Genomic DNA, 17,112 nt, shown 5'->3' with positions numbered 1-17,112 from the left:
TATTATTTAAAATATTAAAGAACCGGCATTGGTAATTTTTATTAGAATTGGCATCGGTATTTCTTTTTTTAATCCTCCCATCACTAGTTATTAGTAATTTTCATAGTGTAAACCAGTGGTTCCCAAACTTTTTTGAGTTCGACTCTTAAAGTATGCTGTTAAACAATGTGCGACCCTTACACCTCTAAATCAGAAATGAATATAAAATTTGGAATTCATTTTATGCAAATAAATGACTAAGGCCTTATTAGTCACATGAAGTTCAACTAAATGCAAAAAATATCAGTTATTTGATTAAATTGATCAAAAATATAGATTTTAATTCTACATAATATAACATCATCGATATAAATATACATCAATTGACTAACTGGACATTGGAATTCCCCACATCAAATTGTCAACTCAATTGTTTACACCTTTGCAAAACAGGACTATGCAATTTATTGATTACACCTTTAGAATGAGGTGTAATAATTATAAATTATTCATTAATCTTGTTAAGTATTATTTCGAGGTTCTTAAATTTTGATTTATCATCGACGTATAAATCCTATCTATATCTTCATTTCTTTTTAAAAGGGCCCATTAAATAAATGTGTTTTGATATGTCTTGAAATTTCTTTTATTTTCGTCAACATTCACTCTGGCCTAGTTGTTTTAAGTAACAAAGTTGGTACAATATATTAAAAAATATAAGAAAAATAACGGAGAAATAATCAAATACATTATAAATATATAATTAATATCTATATACGAATATGTACTCCTTGGGATAATTTATATTCTATCAATTCTCTTTTTTGCAACAGCAACTCCAAGATCCTCCTCCACGTTAAGCTGTGGTCTATTTATTTTTGATACAAGTCAATACGGAAAATATCTTCTCACATAAATAATTTGAAAGTAAATCCAAAAATGCTTTAGCCAACAGTGGGTTCTCATTCATCTCAGAAATCCAGAATTCATCAATCTGTTTTTTGTGTTTGGTCACATAAAAGTTTGATAAGCGCATCTTCCATTGTCAGACGATAGACGATTAGCTGTGGCGGTAAAAGGGGTGTATCCAGGTTATGTTTTTGTGGAGCATTATCTTCTAGAAAATACTTTTTAAAATGTTCCAGAAGATACTTATAAAAAATATGTACCTTCGATCATCATTATTTAAGTTTTGAGGCCCCTCAAAGTAATGTCAATTTAAATTATATTATCCTCTTTTAGAAATCATTTTGCAACCCATCCGTTGTGTCCCTCGACCCCTTCCCCCCCCCCCTTATAGGAACCACTGGTATAGGGAATAAACATGCTATTATATTCTCCAAGGATCCGATATTTTTCTCAAATCAGCCTACTTGTATAATTCCTAATCGACCGAAAACAAAGTTAATCCTTCGAATACCCATTTCAACGAGATTTTTAGTTATCATATATTAATTCGATTTAATTCAAATAACCTATCACTACTTATCATAGGTATCATTATCAAGTAGTATTTAATCAAACTTGTAGAATGTCTTTTCATATGATCAAGTCCATTTGATGAAGTTTCATAGATATTTATTAGAAATGTCTTCATTTTATTTACATCATTAAAACTATGCCTCCCCAAAGATGGATTAAATACTACCTGATGCCAATGATAAACAGTGACATTTGAATTAAATAAAATTAATATGTACGGAAATCCCTACCAAATGACTAGAGTACTACAAGGACTCTTAACACATTTAATATAAGGCACTGATGACCACACACAATTGTTTTCGTAATTTATATCCCACAGATTAATTTAACAATTAGTTTAACTTATTTGAATCATATTGATAAGCGTAATTCAACATTTTATACAGTCAATATTTTACTTTAGTCTGCTTATAACTTGTAACAAAATATGTTTTTAGTGGCACTGATGCTTATTAATAATAATATATCGAAAAATAAAAGTTTTCGGACGACTTAGTAATTCAAAGCAATGTCGAGTAAATTTTACTAATTGTAGTTTTATTCGTAAAAAATTTAACAAATTCTTCTCTTGTTTTAGACTTCAAATTGGATATTGTGACCTACAACTGACAGGAACTGGGAACTTGACATTTTCCCCCAATTATACATTTTTCCTGACACCATCGTACCAACTGCTAGGCAAAACAGGCAGATTTTAACGTCATAGAGTATAATAGCGACACTCTAACAGTAACAGACAAGGAAGGCGATATATAGCTACTCGTGGTAACAGTTATGCTCCAATATGTGACTATTAAAAAGCGTAATGGAAGTCAAGCATCAGTCTGAATAGTTATTTTTTATAACGTTTGTTCCTCAACGTACCACTAGAGGGCGATCACAGTTTCATTGAAATGATTATGAATCCCCCACTCCGACAATTTATATATATATATATATCTATCAGTTTATCAGATTAAAAGTCTTTTACGTCTTTTCTTTTGGATATATAATTATATATTTATGATAAATACCTATTTGTTCGTTTGATCAGAGACTAGCGTGTAAAAGTTAAAGAATATTACAATAATAATAATAATTAATTAAATGTTGAGCCATTTCTTGTATGTTGTTGTTTCAATCAAAAAGTGAATATATTATTAATTCATTAGAAACAACGTTGTTGGATGAAGTACAAAAAAGATGAGTCAATCTATCGTTTTATCCATATGATAATACTTTCATTATCCAGCAAAAGAGCTCAATGATTGAGGATGAGGTGTTGTTAAATGTAAATGAATATATTATATAATAATAGACATGACTCTTAAGTGTTAGAAATCAATATACATACATACCTGTACTAATTTATAAAAAACAGACATAATTAACAACACACGTGACTTAAATATTGATAACAAACTATTTGGTTGGTTTTTTCTCTAAAAAGCTCGCTAAAATAGGTACACTTCATAGATTGCATTCACTTTTTTTGCTAATAATTCGTACAATTAATTCATCATTGTTACCAAATATAAAACTTTTTTTTTCCTTTCTTCATTATTATTCATAGGTAAATCTCTAGATATTATTATCCTTGTTTCCTCGATTCGATACTACCTAAATCATACCAAATATATAAATGTCATTTCAAAGAGGTAATAATAATATACAAAATCTATTTAATTAATGGCCAAAAAATTACCATTTTTTTACAAGTCTTGCCATGGGTGCTCATAGAAATTATGAGACGTTTCCAAACTGTATGAAATTTCTTCTGGAATACCGTGATTTAGCCATATTTTGTTGACTTCTTTATATCTCCGAGGACAAAGTGATAGGGGATTCCTCCTTCGAAATCCCATGTCTGTTTCTCCATATTGATCTACATAAGGTGGATCAATGATGCATCCTCTTGACATACCAGAAATGATAATAACCTTGCACTCGCGGACACGAAGAAAGATGCCAAAGCCAGCAGAGCACTTTTGTGCGTGAGCATTGCAGGCTCCAACCCGAATTCCGTCGATATTAGTCTGACAACAGTAAGATTGAGAACAGAGGACCGTTCCACATATGAGACACATTGCTGGATAACGTGATTCCTCACATAATGACTTTGGACATTTGAATGATGAAACAGCGTTAATAAATTCGCTATAGTCTGAAGGTAAATCTACTAGATGATTAATTTGAATGGGATAAGTAAGAGGATGAATATTTGAAGTTGAGGACAAGTAGTCCTTAACTCCTGGATGACTAGCCCATTGCACAGCCAAAGAAAGAGTATTCTGAGAATTAAACAGCTCACAAAGATCAGAGGGTAAGCCTAGATACTTTGAGAGTCCATCAAATTCTGAAATAGGATCTAAATTGTCCTTAAGCTCAGTAGGAGCAGGAACACATGACAAGTTATGATAGAATAAGGCTGAGCATCGTAAGAAGGGAAGGGATGCAATTTTCAAGTCATAAAGAACACTTTCTTCACTAAGGCCTTCAAGACCATCCGCATTAGATACAAACCCAACAGTTTCTCTTATGTTTCTTAAAAACTTGATCAGAGATCCTTGTACATTATTATCAACAGTAGAGGGAGAAGAAGGAGGCGAGAATCTGTCAGTCGTGAGAAATATTTGAACAGTATGAAAAATGAACATAAGCTTAAGTACATTCAAGTCTTGAGCATTTGCAGATGGTAAAGGGGGTGAGTCATTTTCCCTAAACAAACTAGGGAGTGCATAGCTTAATGACACGAGAATTCCAAATGCATCCAGCTCCAGAATACAGTAATTTTCAGGATTCCAACTCTCCAAAAGAATTGTTAAAATCTTCAATGTGTGACTACGAACCACCTTAGTGAGTCCAGGAGATGATCCAATTATACCCCCAAAGCAAACTAATGACTTTAAACAGTCGCCAAGTCTTGAGCTCATGGATCCAAAAATAGATTTACCTTGATCAAGAAGGGACCAGACAGAAGAGTGAATAGTATAAGCACATGACAACCAGACCATTAAGGGTTTGCGTTCGTCAAACTGATCAGAGGATGAATCTAACGACATAGTAGAACTAGTAAATTGAGAAAATAGATTTGCCATTTCACTTATGGTAGATGAGTGTATCTTCATTAATTTGGGATCTCTTTCGTCACAAAAGAAATGTGCAAAATTAGTCGCATAGTCCGTCGGCATTTCTTGAAGAACTTGATCCATTGGACACGTGTAGTATATTTTGAATGAAAATCCCCCCTTGTCTTCACCCTCAAGTTCTTTTTTGTATTTTAGAGTGATTTTAAGAGCTTGGATCCAAGAACTAAAATCCAGTTCTACTGTATCTGGATGTTCCGTACCAAGTAAGTATGACTGGGGTGCAATAGGTATGACTGTATTGTTAATACACCGACAAAGAGGACAGATAAATTCTCCTTTTTCGACATCGAAACCTCGAAGATTGCGCATTCTGCTACGTAATCGCTCCTGAGTGACAATGTCATTGTGATATTTTTGCCAACAAGAAGCATGCATGATATGCCCACAACTTGAAACATGTGGAGCACAAGCTAAATCTGACGTAAGAAGTGGAAAACCTTTAAATTTATCCTGTTGCTTGTCGTTGACGAAGTGATTATTGTCAGAGTTAAGTCTAGGCTTCCTTCTTTTCCAGAGGACTGTTGACTTTTGAACGAGGGCTGCCATAACTAGGGGTGCATCCTCATTGAACGAAACTTCTTCTTCTTGACAAAGAATACAAGTAAATGAATTCTCATCATATGTTGATGGGGATTTTGAAGGACCAAGACAGCACATTGTCGCAGTTGGGGGAGTGGAGTCCTCTACAACCAACGATGATTCATCCTTTACACTAACAGTGGCATTAACTGTATTTTGTAATAAATCCACATTATCCTTCATAAACTTGACCTGAGCGGATTTCATCTGTTCCATTAGCTTCATCCGCCTAGCTTTTGCCATTTCTGCACGTTTACGTTTGGACTCATCTTCACTATTCACCCTCTCTGTTTTTGCATCAGACTCTGAATTCGTACACTCCTCCGATCCTTCAATCTTTTTCCAAAGTTTGATCGTCCAATTCAGAAGATCTTTATGACTTGAAATTCGTTGATTACCAATCAATGTTTCCATGAGCCCAAATAAATTAAATTCCGAGGCTTTTACAGTAAAGTACTCGGCCATAGGAACATCACTGGACTTAGAATATCTTTCTTGCTCATATAAACATATACCTATTAGATGTAAAACTCGGTGAACTTGATTTTCCGAAAAACATCTTGACTTGAGGTTATCAGCCCTTTTAAGAATAAGTGCCATGAGATATATAAGCAAACGTGACCGTAGAACACCGGCAGCCTTGGAGAAAAACTTAGTAAAAGGAGGAGGTCTGGGAGGTGGATTGCACTCTGGTTCCCCATTGTTACTTTTCCGCTTCCTTTGAGCTTCTTCAGACTTGGAATGTTCTTCCCGAGTATAATGATAATAAAAGACGTTATACTCAGAGAAATACTCGGGTTTTAACTCAAAGTAGCCTTTCCCAGTAACTAAGGTAGGTTTTTTGAAAGTTGCAATAGATTTAATGATCTTTTCAGCTGCGACTTCCCGATGATGTCCATCAGGTAGTGATTTCATAATAGCTGAGAACGACATGGGTCCAACACAGAGTAATTGAATGATTTCTCTTTCAAGAGCCTTTTCCTTGGTAATTTCTCCTACACCAGGCTTATATCTCTCTCCCAAAATGAATATTAAAGTAATAAACAAATCTTCAACCAATGTAATGATTTGATGAATACTATCGTCTTCAGAGAAATTAAAATTAGGACTTGCCCAATTGATGAGCTGATACTTACTAACAAGGTTAACAATAAAATGATCCGGATAAAGAAGAGAGGCACCCCATTGTAGCATGATGATATCTTTGTCAAACATTTCCCCACAACAATTAGGTAAATGATAAGTACGTAGCTGATCCGCAACGGAGTCACCATTTAAGCGCCACATTCCAGCTTGAACTTGAGCAATGAGTGCTACAGTCCTTACAGGAAGCTCAATCAATGTCAATGGGTCTGGACGCGCATCGATTTGAAAAAAGCTAGTATCATAATCTAAATCATATTTCTGCATTGATAAAGAGAGTCCGGCTAGTACTCGAGTAACAGGGAAGTGAATACTAATTGGTCGAGTGCTCACTTGATAATCAATTACATCAAATGTTTGATCTAATATAGTTTTTTGCACAATAGGATCGGGTAATTGTGCATGCTGTTGAAGTCCATAGAGAGTCTTAAAAACAAGGCGTACAGTTTTTATAAACACAATGCGATCACTTTCAGCCCAAGAATATAGTGAGCTTATAATAAGATTCAATTTCATTTGTAGATGAAAGGCAGAGTCCCATCGCAGTTCAAACTCAACATGTCGAGTTGTTTGACGAACTTGGGAATCCATGCCTTGCATCCAAGATAGAACTTTGAGTAAATTGTCTAGTCCATGAAGGAACCCTTTGCGAAGATTGTCATTCCAAGTATCTGGAGGAGTGGTGAGCAAATATTTAACGTCTTGTAAAATGAAATGAGATCTCAAAAAACTATTTGGCATTGAACCTCGCGGAAATTCAATTTTTCCTCTATGATTTCTCTTTTGTTCACATTCTGAGATAAAAGTTTGAAGAACATTTGCAAAGACATCATCCTCACCAATGAGTCTATGTGCTAGGCTAGGTATTGAAAATAATTGAATTGTTAAGGATGTAATTGAGAATGAGTGATCTAGGTCATCGTTAATAAAGTCCTTCATCATCATGCCATAGCATCGAGTAAACAATCTTGCGAAGGAACACTTTATTTCATCGTTATACAGCATGCCAGATAGGAGTAAGTGATGAACTTTGGATCGTGCTTGCTTCCACAAAATAGTATCATGGCGAAAAAAAGACTCTGCCAGAGAGGGCTTATTCCCTTCCTTTTTAAGTATAACGGATGCGAAAATGGCTTTGAATGCATCAGAATAACTCAGAATATCCTGAACCCAATCTAAAAGTCTTAAAGCAAATGTCTGGTGTGCAACTGTTTGATTTGGCATGATGATAACCTTTAAGGGTCTACTTTCTCTTCGGGAAGTAATGCGTTCAATTGTTTTCTTCACATCTGAGCAGTCTTGAAACGAGGCAGACTTGACTAAGGCCCGTCCTTCTCTATCAATAATTGTAACAAGGCCCACAGCTGTAGGACGATCACATTCCACAGCCCGTGGTAGTGTATTGATGACATCGTCAAATCCGTGTATTTCATCATTGTAAACAACAACGGTATACAAATCGTTTGGTTTCTTTTTGAATAAAAGATTATCCGAGAGATACGTATCCAGTGTAAGGATGTCGTGAGCATATTTCAGAATACACATAAAAGTTTGAGAAATAATGGGCTGAAGATGGGATGGCAGGTGTTGGAGTGGATCTACGTTGTTATAGGATGCACCCAAGGCATGCGTTTCACAATAAGGCTCTGCAGTCCAGGCCTGTGTGTCTCCACAATCACAATAACCACCCCCATTCGACGTCCCCATTTTGTACTTGTGAAAGCGATGCTCACTTTTCTGGAAACATTCTACACAAAGGACACAGGAGTGATCAATCCCACAATCGCAGCATGTGTAGGCTGCCTCTCCCATTCGAAATCGCTTTCCACAGGTGGACGGAGGATCACTCAGAGACGAAAGCTTCTCCAATACTTCTTCCGGATCACTTTGGCAAATAAATTGGCTCAGGGGATACAAAAGCATTTCACGAATGGCCTCTTCGTCGAAATGGGCCTGAGGGGACAGATAGTCCATTTCAGGACCAGGACTCATATACTTTGACACGTGGCGACTCCATATTTCACGGAAATCCTCGCATTGAACACAGCCCTGAAATTCAATCATCGGTATTGTTTTTTAATATCATTCATAAACATCTGGATTCTCACCCTTTTTAACTTTAAATTCAAGTAATTCAAGCAATCCTTTGGCTCTTTAAGGAATCCACATTCTCGAATGTCATCCTCTTCTTCCGATTCCATCGTTTCCTCGTGGTTCTCGCCTCGTCCTATCATTAGTATCAATTAATTCTAAAGGAATAGCGAATCGTACAAAATCTCTTGTTATTTCTTTGTCTTTCTTTCTCTCTTTGTCTCTCTTTCTTTCTAGCTCTATATATATGTCATGTCTCCTTCTTTCTCTCTCCCTCTCTTCCTTGGAGTGAATTTCAGCCTAGCTAGCAGTTATTAATAAATAATAATAGCTTCATATTGCCTAGTAACTCTATTTACTTGACAAAAAACTCATGATATTTCTTCTCATTGAAGATAAACTCTAGGTAACGATCCACTCGGCTTCACCCCTAGCTAGCGATGTATGATTTTGATTAACTTTAACATGGTAGGAATTGTCGTATGATTGATGGTATAGCCATCTAAAAGATGGATAAGCCAATGATCCTTGTTTTTGAACATTGACCGGCCTTCTTTCTAGCTTTAATGAGAATAACGTAATAATCATAAATAGCAATGCCCATTTTAACGATCCGAACAAAGAGATTTTATGCGTATGAGGATGTCGAGGTTTCTAGGTAGACCCTTGAATGTCTTTGTTTAATTGTATGTACGGAGTTGAATTCCAATGTATTAATAACGTCTATTTTATATTGATCATCTAGGCCTTCCAAATAAGTTAATGAAGAGGCTTAAAATAAATATTTAAGAGTGTGCCTAGACTCTACAGGGGGAGAGAATATGAAGCAAGTCTTTCTTTTAAATTACCTTTATACAGACAGCATATTGACTGTAATATTGTGGTGGATTTAATGTGATAGCTAGAAGAAGTAAAACATAAAAGGCAACTGCGCAATAGTTGAAACTCTTTATTTCATCTTCGTATTATTTCGTTATCAACATTGAAAAAGTCCCTTTGTTTGTGCAAATCTAGAAATCTCGGATATGGGAGGAGTATTGAGCTTAAGTGGCTTGGGCTGTTGCCTCTCTTCCGCAATTTGCTCAGCAACGTGTGCTGCATGTCCCAAATCTGGAGGATCCTCCCTATGCACTAAAATCCTTTATTCTGGACTTCTTATCATACTTTTGATCATTTCATCCATTCTACTTACTCCAAAATTACATCATGCCATTGAGGCACTTCCCTTTTGTCATGGTGTTATTCCTTGTGATGAATTCGTGGGCTACTCCGCAGTGTATCGACTCTCATTTGTTCTCACACTTTTCTTTTTCCTCATGTCTCTCCTCACCATTGGTGTCAAGTATAATACGGATCCTAGGGCACCTATACAAAATGATTTTTGGGCATTAAAATATCTTTTAGTTCTTGTTGGATGGATCGGAGCGTTTTTCATACCTAAGGGTAAGTCAAATTGAGGAGAATTCATAATATTATGTCAAAATGGTCTTGATTTTATTATTTTTTATAAATATTTTTAAAGGTACTTTTGGAACTACTTGGATGTATTTTGGTCTCATAGGAGCATTTGCTTTTATTCTGGTACAGCTTATACTCCTCATAGATGTAGCACATCTATGGGCTGAAGGATGGCGTCAAAATTATTTGAGAACGGATAATCCAAATTGGTTTAGAGCTCTAGTTTTTGCAACTGTAGTTATGTACTCTCTCACCTTTGCTTTGGTTATATGTTGCTACAAATATTTTACGGGGCTGGAAGTCGGTGACTGTAAGCTGAATGAGTTCTTTATCACCGTCAATTTCTTACTCTGCATAATACAAAGTGTCATTTCAATATCTCCCTATGTGCAAAAGCACCAAGAGAACTCTGGACTCTTGCAAGCTGCATTCGTTTCTTTGTATATGATGTATTTGACTTGGTCTGCTATGAGCAATCAACCGGATACTTTGTGCAAACCTGGAATAGTTGACATTATTTTTGGATCTTCTAAAAATGTAACAGATTTTCACACTGATCACGAGCACAATGAGGCTCCTATGATGGATACAACTTCTATCGTTGGTTTAGTGATTTGGTTTGTGTGTCTTCTTTATTCCTCTATTCGAACCTCGGACCCTTCTAAAGCTGCTAAGTAAGGAGAGTTATAATATTTTGTAAACTATAGCCTTATTCATTTTTCCCTCCTACAGATTGACGTTGGATCGAAAAACTCTGACTGAAGAAGATGAGTGCGAAATAGGAAATACAAGAAACTATGATTCAACACCCGTGGATTATAATTGGTCAGTCTTTCATCTCATGCTTGGATTAGCTACTTTGTATGTGATGATGACACTTACGAATTGGTACTCTCCAAATACAAATGTAAGCATTGCTTCTGTGTCCGCAAATTTATCAGCCGTTTGGATAAAGATGATATCCTCTTGGTTTTGTTGTGGTATTTATCTTTGGACCCTCCTGGCACCCATCATTTTACCGGATCGGGATTTCTCAATCTAAACTACATATATGTGCAATATAAATATTTATTTAGTAAATTAGGTTACATTCGTTCTTTATTCTTGTTTTTCTTCCTATAATTCAATGTCAAACATTATATATAGTAAATATTATATATCCTTCAGTCAATCCTAAATATTATCTCACTGTATCTACTGGTACATTTATGAATTTAAACATGATATTTGTACTACGTATAAACTTAATATAATATCTCATTGTTTCAATCCAAAATATAGTATGTTCATTACAAGTTATGTAAGTATGTTATTTCATTTCTTGTGAAAAAGTAACAATTCGGAGGTTTAAAGTAGGACTGCTAATGAATGTTTGAGCAAAACTCCAGACGTAGCTATTTAAAACCCAAGATTTAAAAAACAAAACAAAAGAAACAAGGCTGCAAGAAGATGAATATAATGATTAATTTTTTTATCTTTACACCGGAAATTTTTGTAAATATTTGCAAATGGTCGACTGCAGATAAATGGTAAAACCGCTACTGATCATAGATAGTTTTCTGTATGTGCAAGTATAGTGAAATGGAGAGATAATGCAATAATAGATGGTGCTGAAATACTGGGGTTTTGGGATACTTTTGGATCTGGTAACCTTAGCATTGAAATCATCCTATTTATATCCAAATTAAATTTATCTTTCAAATTTGATTACATAGCTCTACTAAGAACTCTAAACTCTGTTTCTAATTTTCTATAAGTAATTTCATTAAATGTGCTATTCGTCAAATGTGTTGATGTCGTTCCTGATGAACTTCATATATAAAAGTATATATATCCCGCGATATAATTATATACAAAACGTAGACTTAAATATTCTAACTGAAATTAAATATTGAGCTTGTTTACCCTTTACAACAGTTATTGCAGAAATAGTAAAATAGGTGTGGTTCTACAATTGCTTAACGTTTTGAAAATTCTTCTTGCACCGTGATTGGTCCATATTTTTGTGAAATTTTAAAAATCCATTTTAGCTATTCTCAAAAAATATCAAAAATCGAGAGCTGTTCCGAAAAAACAAAAATTTTATGAAAAAAAAATTCTAAAATTAAATTTTAAATATAAAATTTTCTAGTAAGAATAAAAAATTTCTTTATTTTTTGGGAGGAGGGGGCTAAAGCCCCGTCCAGCCCTCCCTCTGCGGAGGCCCCCAAAGAAACATAAAGGATTCCCACAAAATTCGAGAAAGTTGGAGAATGTGTAACATCTGGACATTAGAAAAAATAACCGAAATATTATTCTGCAAAATCAGTCAATGAAAGGAGTAACTTGCTCCCAATATGTGCTTCTTTTTCGTACCGATAGTATTTTCATTTTATATATGTTTGTCAGAAGATAGATCTTCTATTTAGCGATTGTTATTACGTAATATTTCGTCTTGTCTATGTCGTGGTTTTTCTAGTAAATTAGTGAAAAACTAACGAAGAAATAAAATCATATAATAAATCTCTCTCTCTCTCTATATATATATACATAATATTTTATATTAATAAGTAATATCACAATGTAGCCCATTGCCTTAGATTTCATTTTAAAGATAAAATATTCATTTATGTTCAATATCTGGGTCTGTCAATCATAATTCATACTAACTCCCAGATAATTTTCACTATTTGGATGACTATATCTTCGTAAATATTGTAGGTAGGAGATTCAAATTTTGCTATCATCATGAGCATGATCTAGTCTCGAGATTTTTTAAATTATGTAAAATGTCTATTATAAATACCAAATTTATCAAAAGCCTGATAATACATTTTTGCAGGTAAGTACTAAACTGTAGTAATCTGATTTGGATTGTTTAATAAAGTTAACATTTCAAGGATATATACACTGTCAATAAATTTAAAATGTAAATTTATCTAACCATCCGGTTCTTATACAATTGTATGTCTTCTTTTGTTTATCAAATCAACATAAAACTAATGTTTACATTTATAGAGAATTTCTACATATAAATTTTTGAGACGAGAAGTAAACATATTAGATAAGTGTTTGTTGAGATATATTTCTATTATAAAACATGAAACTTTAATTTAATTTTATTAAATGGCATAGTCTAGCATGTTGTTCAATTAATTAACATGCTTGTAATATATTATTAGTTTCAATATTCAGTTCACATCACTTATTCTGATTCCAACACTATGGAGGAGACTTGTTACACCCACTTTTTATTATAAATATAAAAATATATTATAGGATTAAACTAAACATTTGGATTTAAACTTTTTATTTGTTAAAGTATGTTTTTATTCAATGAATTCTTAGATATATAACATTGGTTTATTATAAGAAATTAAATAAAAAACTAACGGACAATATTGTAACAACGAAAATAATAATAAGCAAGAAAACAAAATCAAAGAAACAGACTCCAAAATATGATCTCAAGTACTATGAATAAATGATAATTTATACATAGTGCTTGTAAATAGAATAATCATTCCAGGAGCGTCTGCAGAGGGAGAGCTGGTGGGACTGTAGAGCGAACCCCAACTGAATGAATTTCTTATTCTTGCTAGAATTTTTTCTAATTTTTTTTTTTTCAAAAATTTTATATTTGAAATTGTCTGTAAATAGTTATGAATTTTAGGAACTTTTTGGCTAAAAAATTTATATTTGAATTTTTTTTTTCAAAAAATTTATATTTGCAATTTAATTTTGTCATTTTTTTTTCAGAAAATTTTATATTTAATTTTAAATTTTGAATTATTTTTTTTTTCAAAAATATATCTGTTTTTTCTGAACAACTCTGGATTTTTGAATTTTTTGTGAATAGCTATGGATTTTTGAAATTTTTCTCCGAGAAATTTAATATTTGTAACTTAATTTTAGAATTTTTTTCCCCAAAAAAATTAATTTTTTGTGAACAGCTCTGAATCTTTGAATTTTTTTCCCAAAAAATATAATTTTTTGATAATAACCAGATTTTTGAAATCATTTGTCTGAAAAATTAAATTTTTTATATTTTTCCCCAAAAAATTCCAACCTCCATTAATTAGGAAATTAGTCCTTCACCCTATAAGAAATAAAGTGTAAACCCTGATACTCATACCGCCTAATAAACCAAATCAGGAGATCCCTCAAGGCCTGAGTCTTATTTCTAAAGGGTAAAGTTTCCAAATCAATAGGTCTACCCCCAAGCCAATTACAGAAGAAATTCAATAAACAGCGTAATTGACAAACCTGAATCTTCCCACTTTTTTTTAAAGAGCTTAATTGCATCAGAAAAAGGTTGTTGTAAGACTCCCAAAAAGTTAAAAAGACCTCTACTAGTATTAGTATAACTCTGAGGGTTGAGCTGATTAATTTGCCCCCCCAAAAAAAAAAAAAAAAGATATATATAATCCTGCGTATGCCCCTGTATTCTATTTACAAGCACCACAGCTATTGAAGTAAAATATTGTTATAATTATATATGTTAAAAGCTTATAATAAAACTTGCACATCATTGCAGCTAATAGTCTATTTAAAATAGTCACCAATTTCTGTCAAGGAATACAACACTATATTCCAGACATAATTGTTACAGTCACATAGTAAGGTTTCGCACTGAATAGACTAACATCACATTGCAGTTACCATATCCTTCCTTCCTGAAGTATGGAAAAATATTGACTTGGGCTAAAAATAAAAAAAATACAGAATCTAAATCTCCATCTATGATTACCCCAAAAGTTATTAAACTCATTTTTATGTGTTGCTAGTTGCTATGTTTTTACACTGGGTCTGGTAAGAGCATATCTAAAAGATATATTTGCAAACTTATTTTGTATTATGTTAGTACACGTCATGCCCACAACGGATGTTGACAATATCAGATATTTTGTAATTTTTGTGTATTTTTGACAGACAAAAAGACAGGACTTTGTTTTCGTGTGCTCCGCAATTTTCTACTATTAAGAAATTAGAGATGTCCCACGAGCAAAACTCGTAAATTGGTACTCGAGTTTTATGAAGTAAATAAAAAAAGACTCAAAAACTCGTCTCGAGGGCATAAAAAGCAAAGTATTACTCAGAACTCGTCAAAACATGGGATTCATTTTTTTCTTTTTCAAGCCCATTATAACATGTATATCTTGATAGACTTACTTCCTTTCATTGTCAAATTTAGAATTTATGTTTTCCCACAGATAGAAATGTGTTGACTTTTCAATCATGTGTACTCATAATCCCGGTTCGTTTGAAAAATAATCCTTGTTTGATTTTTTTGAAGACTAGCGGGAGTACTCGACAATGCATGGAATTACTTAGTCGTCCATTTTTCTATTAATTATCGTTAATAGGCATTTATATTAAGTAGCATCTGTGCCCCTAAAAACATATTTATTACAAGTTATAAACAGACTATTATAAAATATTGATTGATTGACTATATAAACTGTTAAACTACCCTTATGATCACAATTCAAATAAGTTCAACTAATTCTTTGATTAATCTGTGGAACATTAATTACGAACGCTATATTGTGTGTTCATCAGTACCTTATATTAAACGTATTATAGTCCTTTTGGTATACTATTATTATTTTTATCAAAAATCATTTTATATGTACGTATATAATAGATACAAATTCAGAGTCCTCTAGAGAATTAACAAATTATTAAAAGACAAGTTTCAACAATTCTTTAAAAAATATGATTTTTATGACTGACGAGTTTTTCAGGGAGTAAAAAGTGTAAGGGTGATTATTAAATGTTCATGCAAGTAACGAGTATTCTGGCGAGTAACGAGTAAATCTCGTAATTTGCGGCAATTCACTAAATAAATGGAAAGGAAAATCAAATTAAGGAAACATTCTTTCAATAGTTTTGGAAGATTGTTTATTCATTCTTCTAAAATAGTTATTTTGTACAAAATGCCAAATTTTGTACAAAATTAATATTAATTATATTATACATTTTTAAAACAATTTACATCAAAGATACGCAAGAATTCTTCTTTCAGAAGGAAATGCTAACACTGTGACGACCTATTAAATAATGAAAAAAAAGAAAAGAAAAAAGAGCACACGCAATAACTGTTTTTCCTTTTCTAATTTTAAAGGTAGTCTTTCTATCACAATCGATCCTAGGACTAATTGCCTAATCAATCTCCCCCCTTCCTTTCCGTTTTTTTTAATCAGTCTGATCTTTTTTACCATTCATCTTGGAGTCCTACGGCTGAAGCTATTTTTTTTATTTTATTAACTCATATCTAAAAAACGAAGAAAATAATGAATTATGGTTAGAATGTATTATTATAATTTTTAGACACACACTTCCTTATTTGAACTTCAACTTTTAGTCTCTCAAAAGAGGTTATTTAAACAGCTGAAATGATATATTTAGTATTACATCATTTAACTGTTTATATTTACCATTAAAGATCGATAAGAACCAGTAATTGATTACAAATAAAGTAAGATAAATATATTTTTGGATGAAAAACATAATTACGAACGATCCATTAAGGTTACCTGTTCTTTTTGTGAAGAATTGCATTATGGAAATTTCCCTAAAATAACACATATATTTTTTAAAGAGTTCTGCTCTGCTTCTAAATATCAAGACTTTAAAAAGCTTATCCGTTGTCTTGTTGATAGGAATACTCAAATAGAAGAACTGTGTCAAGAGAAATCGACTCTACACCAAATCAATAAGATATATTGAAGAATTGACTTGTAATATTATACTGACGAGGAAAAAATCAATCTAAGAAGGCATCCCTATATCTAATTCAAATGATATAATCGATAACAATGAACGAATATAATTTTTTTGGATTACATGAACATTATTTTATATTTAGCTATGAATTTTATTAAAACCTTTCTAAATACATATAAATTTTTTCCAATCAAGTAATGATATCAATCCAGTAGAGTTATTTTAATAAAATTTACTATAAAAGTTATTAGCAATCTAAAATTTTCAATATTACAAGTTCATTAAAAATAACATATTTTATTTTAAATCTATTAAGGAAGTCTTTTTTCAGAAAAAACATATTTTACTGTCAAATCTGGATCAAGGAAACTGATTTTTTTTTCAGATTAAAAGTCGACTCCATCCGTATTTTTCTTATACCTCAAGTATATGAAAAACCAGAATTTTTGAATGCTTATGTAAATAATTAGTTTGGAAACTCCCATTTAGAGGAAACCATTGTGGGTTTAGATCCTGTTTTTGACGGATCATTGAGGATTTT

The 17,112-nt window shown here is 32.7% G+C and overlaps 2 protein-coding genes across 2 annotated transcripts; one reads left to right on the top strand and one right to left on the bottom strand.

Moving 5' to 3' along the window:
• Positions 1 to 2,437: 2,437 nt before the first annotated feature.
• On the bottom strand, positions 2,438 to 8,948 carry LOC121125459 (E3 ubiquitin-protein ligase UBR2). The gene is made up of 3 exons (XM_040720660.2): positions 8,423 to 8,948; positions 3,149 to 8,363; positions 2,438 to 3,063 (listed from the first exon to the last, which is right to left on the bottom strand). Exons 1-2 carry the CDS (start codon positions 8,546 to 8,548, stop codon positions 3,156 to 3,158), a joined length of 5,334 nt encoding a protein of 1,777 aa, XP_040576594.1. The 5' UTR covers positions 8,549 to 8,948; the 3' UTR covers positions 2,438 to 3,063; positions 3,149 to 3,155.
• A 92-nt stretch (positions 8,949 to 9,040) lies between these two features.
• LOC121125460 (serine incorporator 1) lies at positions 9,041 to 11,162 on the top strand. Its single transcript, XM_040720661.2, has 4 exons — positions 9,041 to 9,063; positions 9,151 to 9,848; positions 9,928 to 10,537; positions 10,596 to 11,162. The coding sequence occupies exons 2-4, from the start codon at positions 9,431 to 9,433 to the stop codon at positions 10,903 to 10,905; spliced, it is 1,338 nt and encodes a 445-aa protein (XP_040576595.1). The 5' UTR covers positions 9,041 to 9,063; positions 9,151 to 9,430; the 3' UTR covers positions 10,906 to 11,162.
• Positions 11,163 to 17,112: the final 5,950 nt, after the last annotated feature.

This window comes from Lepeophtheirus salmonis, chromosome 10, assembly GCF_016086655.4.
Source record: "Lepeophtheirus salmonis chromosome 10, UVic_Lsal_1.4, whole genome shotgun sequence".
In the NCBI taxonomy this organism is placed as follows: domain Eukaryota; kingdom Metazoa; phylum Arthropoda; class Copepoda; order Siphonostomatoida; family Caligidae; genus Lepeophtheirus; species Lepeophtheirus salmonis.
This window is presented reverse-complemented; position numbering and strand designations above follow the sequence as displayed.

Bases quoted from the DNA above. Each gene is read 5' to 3' on its own strand.
- LOC121125459 (XM_040720660.2), bottom strand. From the start codon at position 8,548: ATGATAGGACGAGGCGAGAACCACGAGGAAACGATGGAATCGGAAGAA. The intron at 8,364-8,422 runs GTGAGAATCCAG...ATTGAATTTCAG, and splicing joins TGAATTTAAAGTTAAAAAGG to GGCTGTGTTCAATGCGAGGA.
- LOC121125460 (XM_040720661.2), top strand. From the start codon at position 9,431: ATGGGAGGAGTATTGAGCTTAAGTGGCTTGGGCTGTTGCCTCTCTTCC. The intron at 9,849-9,927 runs GTAAGTCAAATT...ATATTTTTAAAG, and splicing joins AGCGTTTTTCATACCTAAGG to GTACTTTTGGAACTACTTGG. The intron at 10,538-10,595 runs GTAAGGAGAGTT...TCCCTCCTACAG, and splicing joins GACCCTTCTAAAGCTGCTAA to ATTGACGTTGGATCGAAAAA.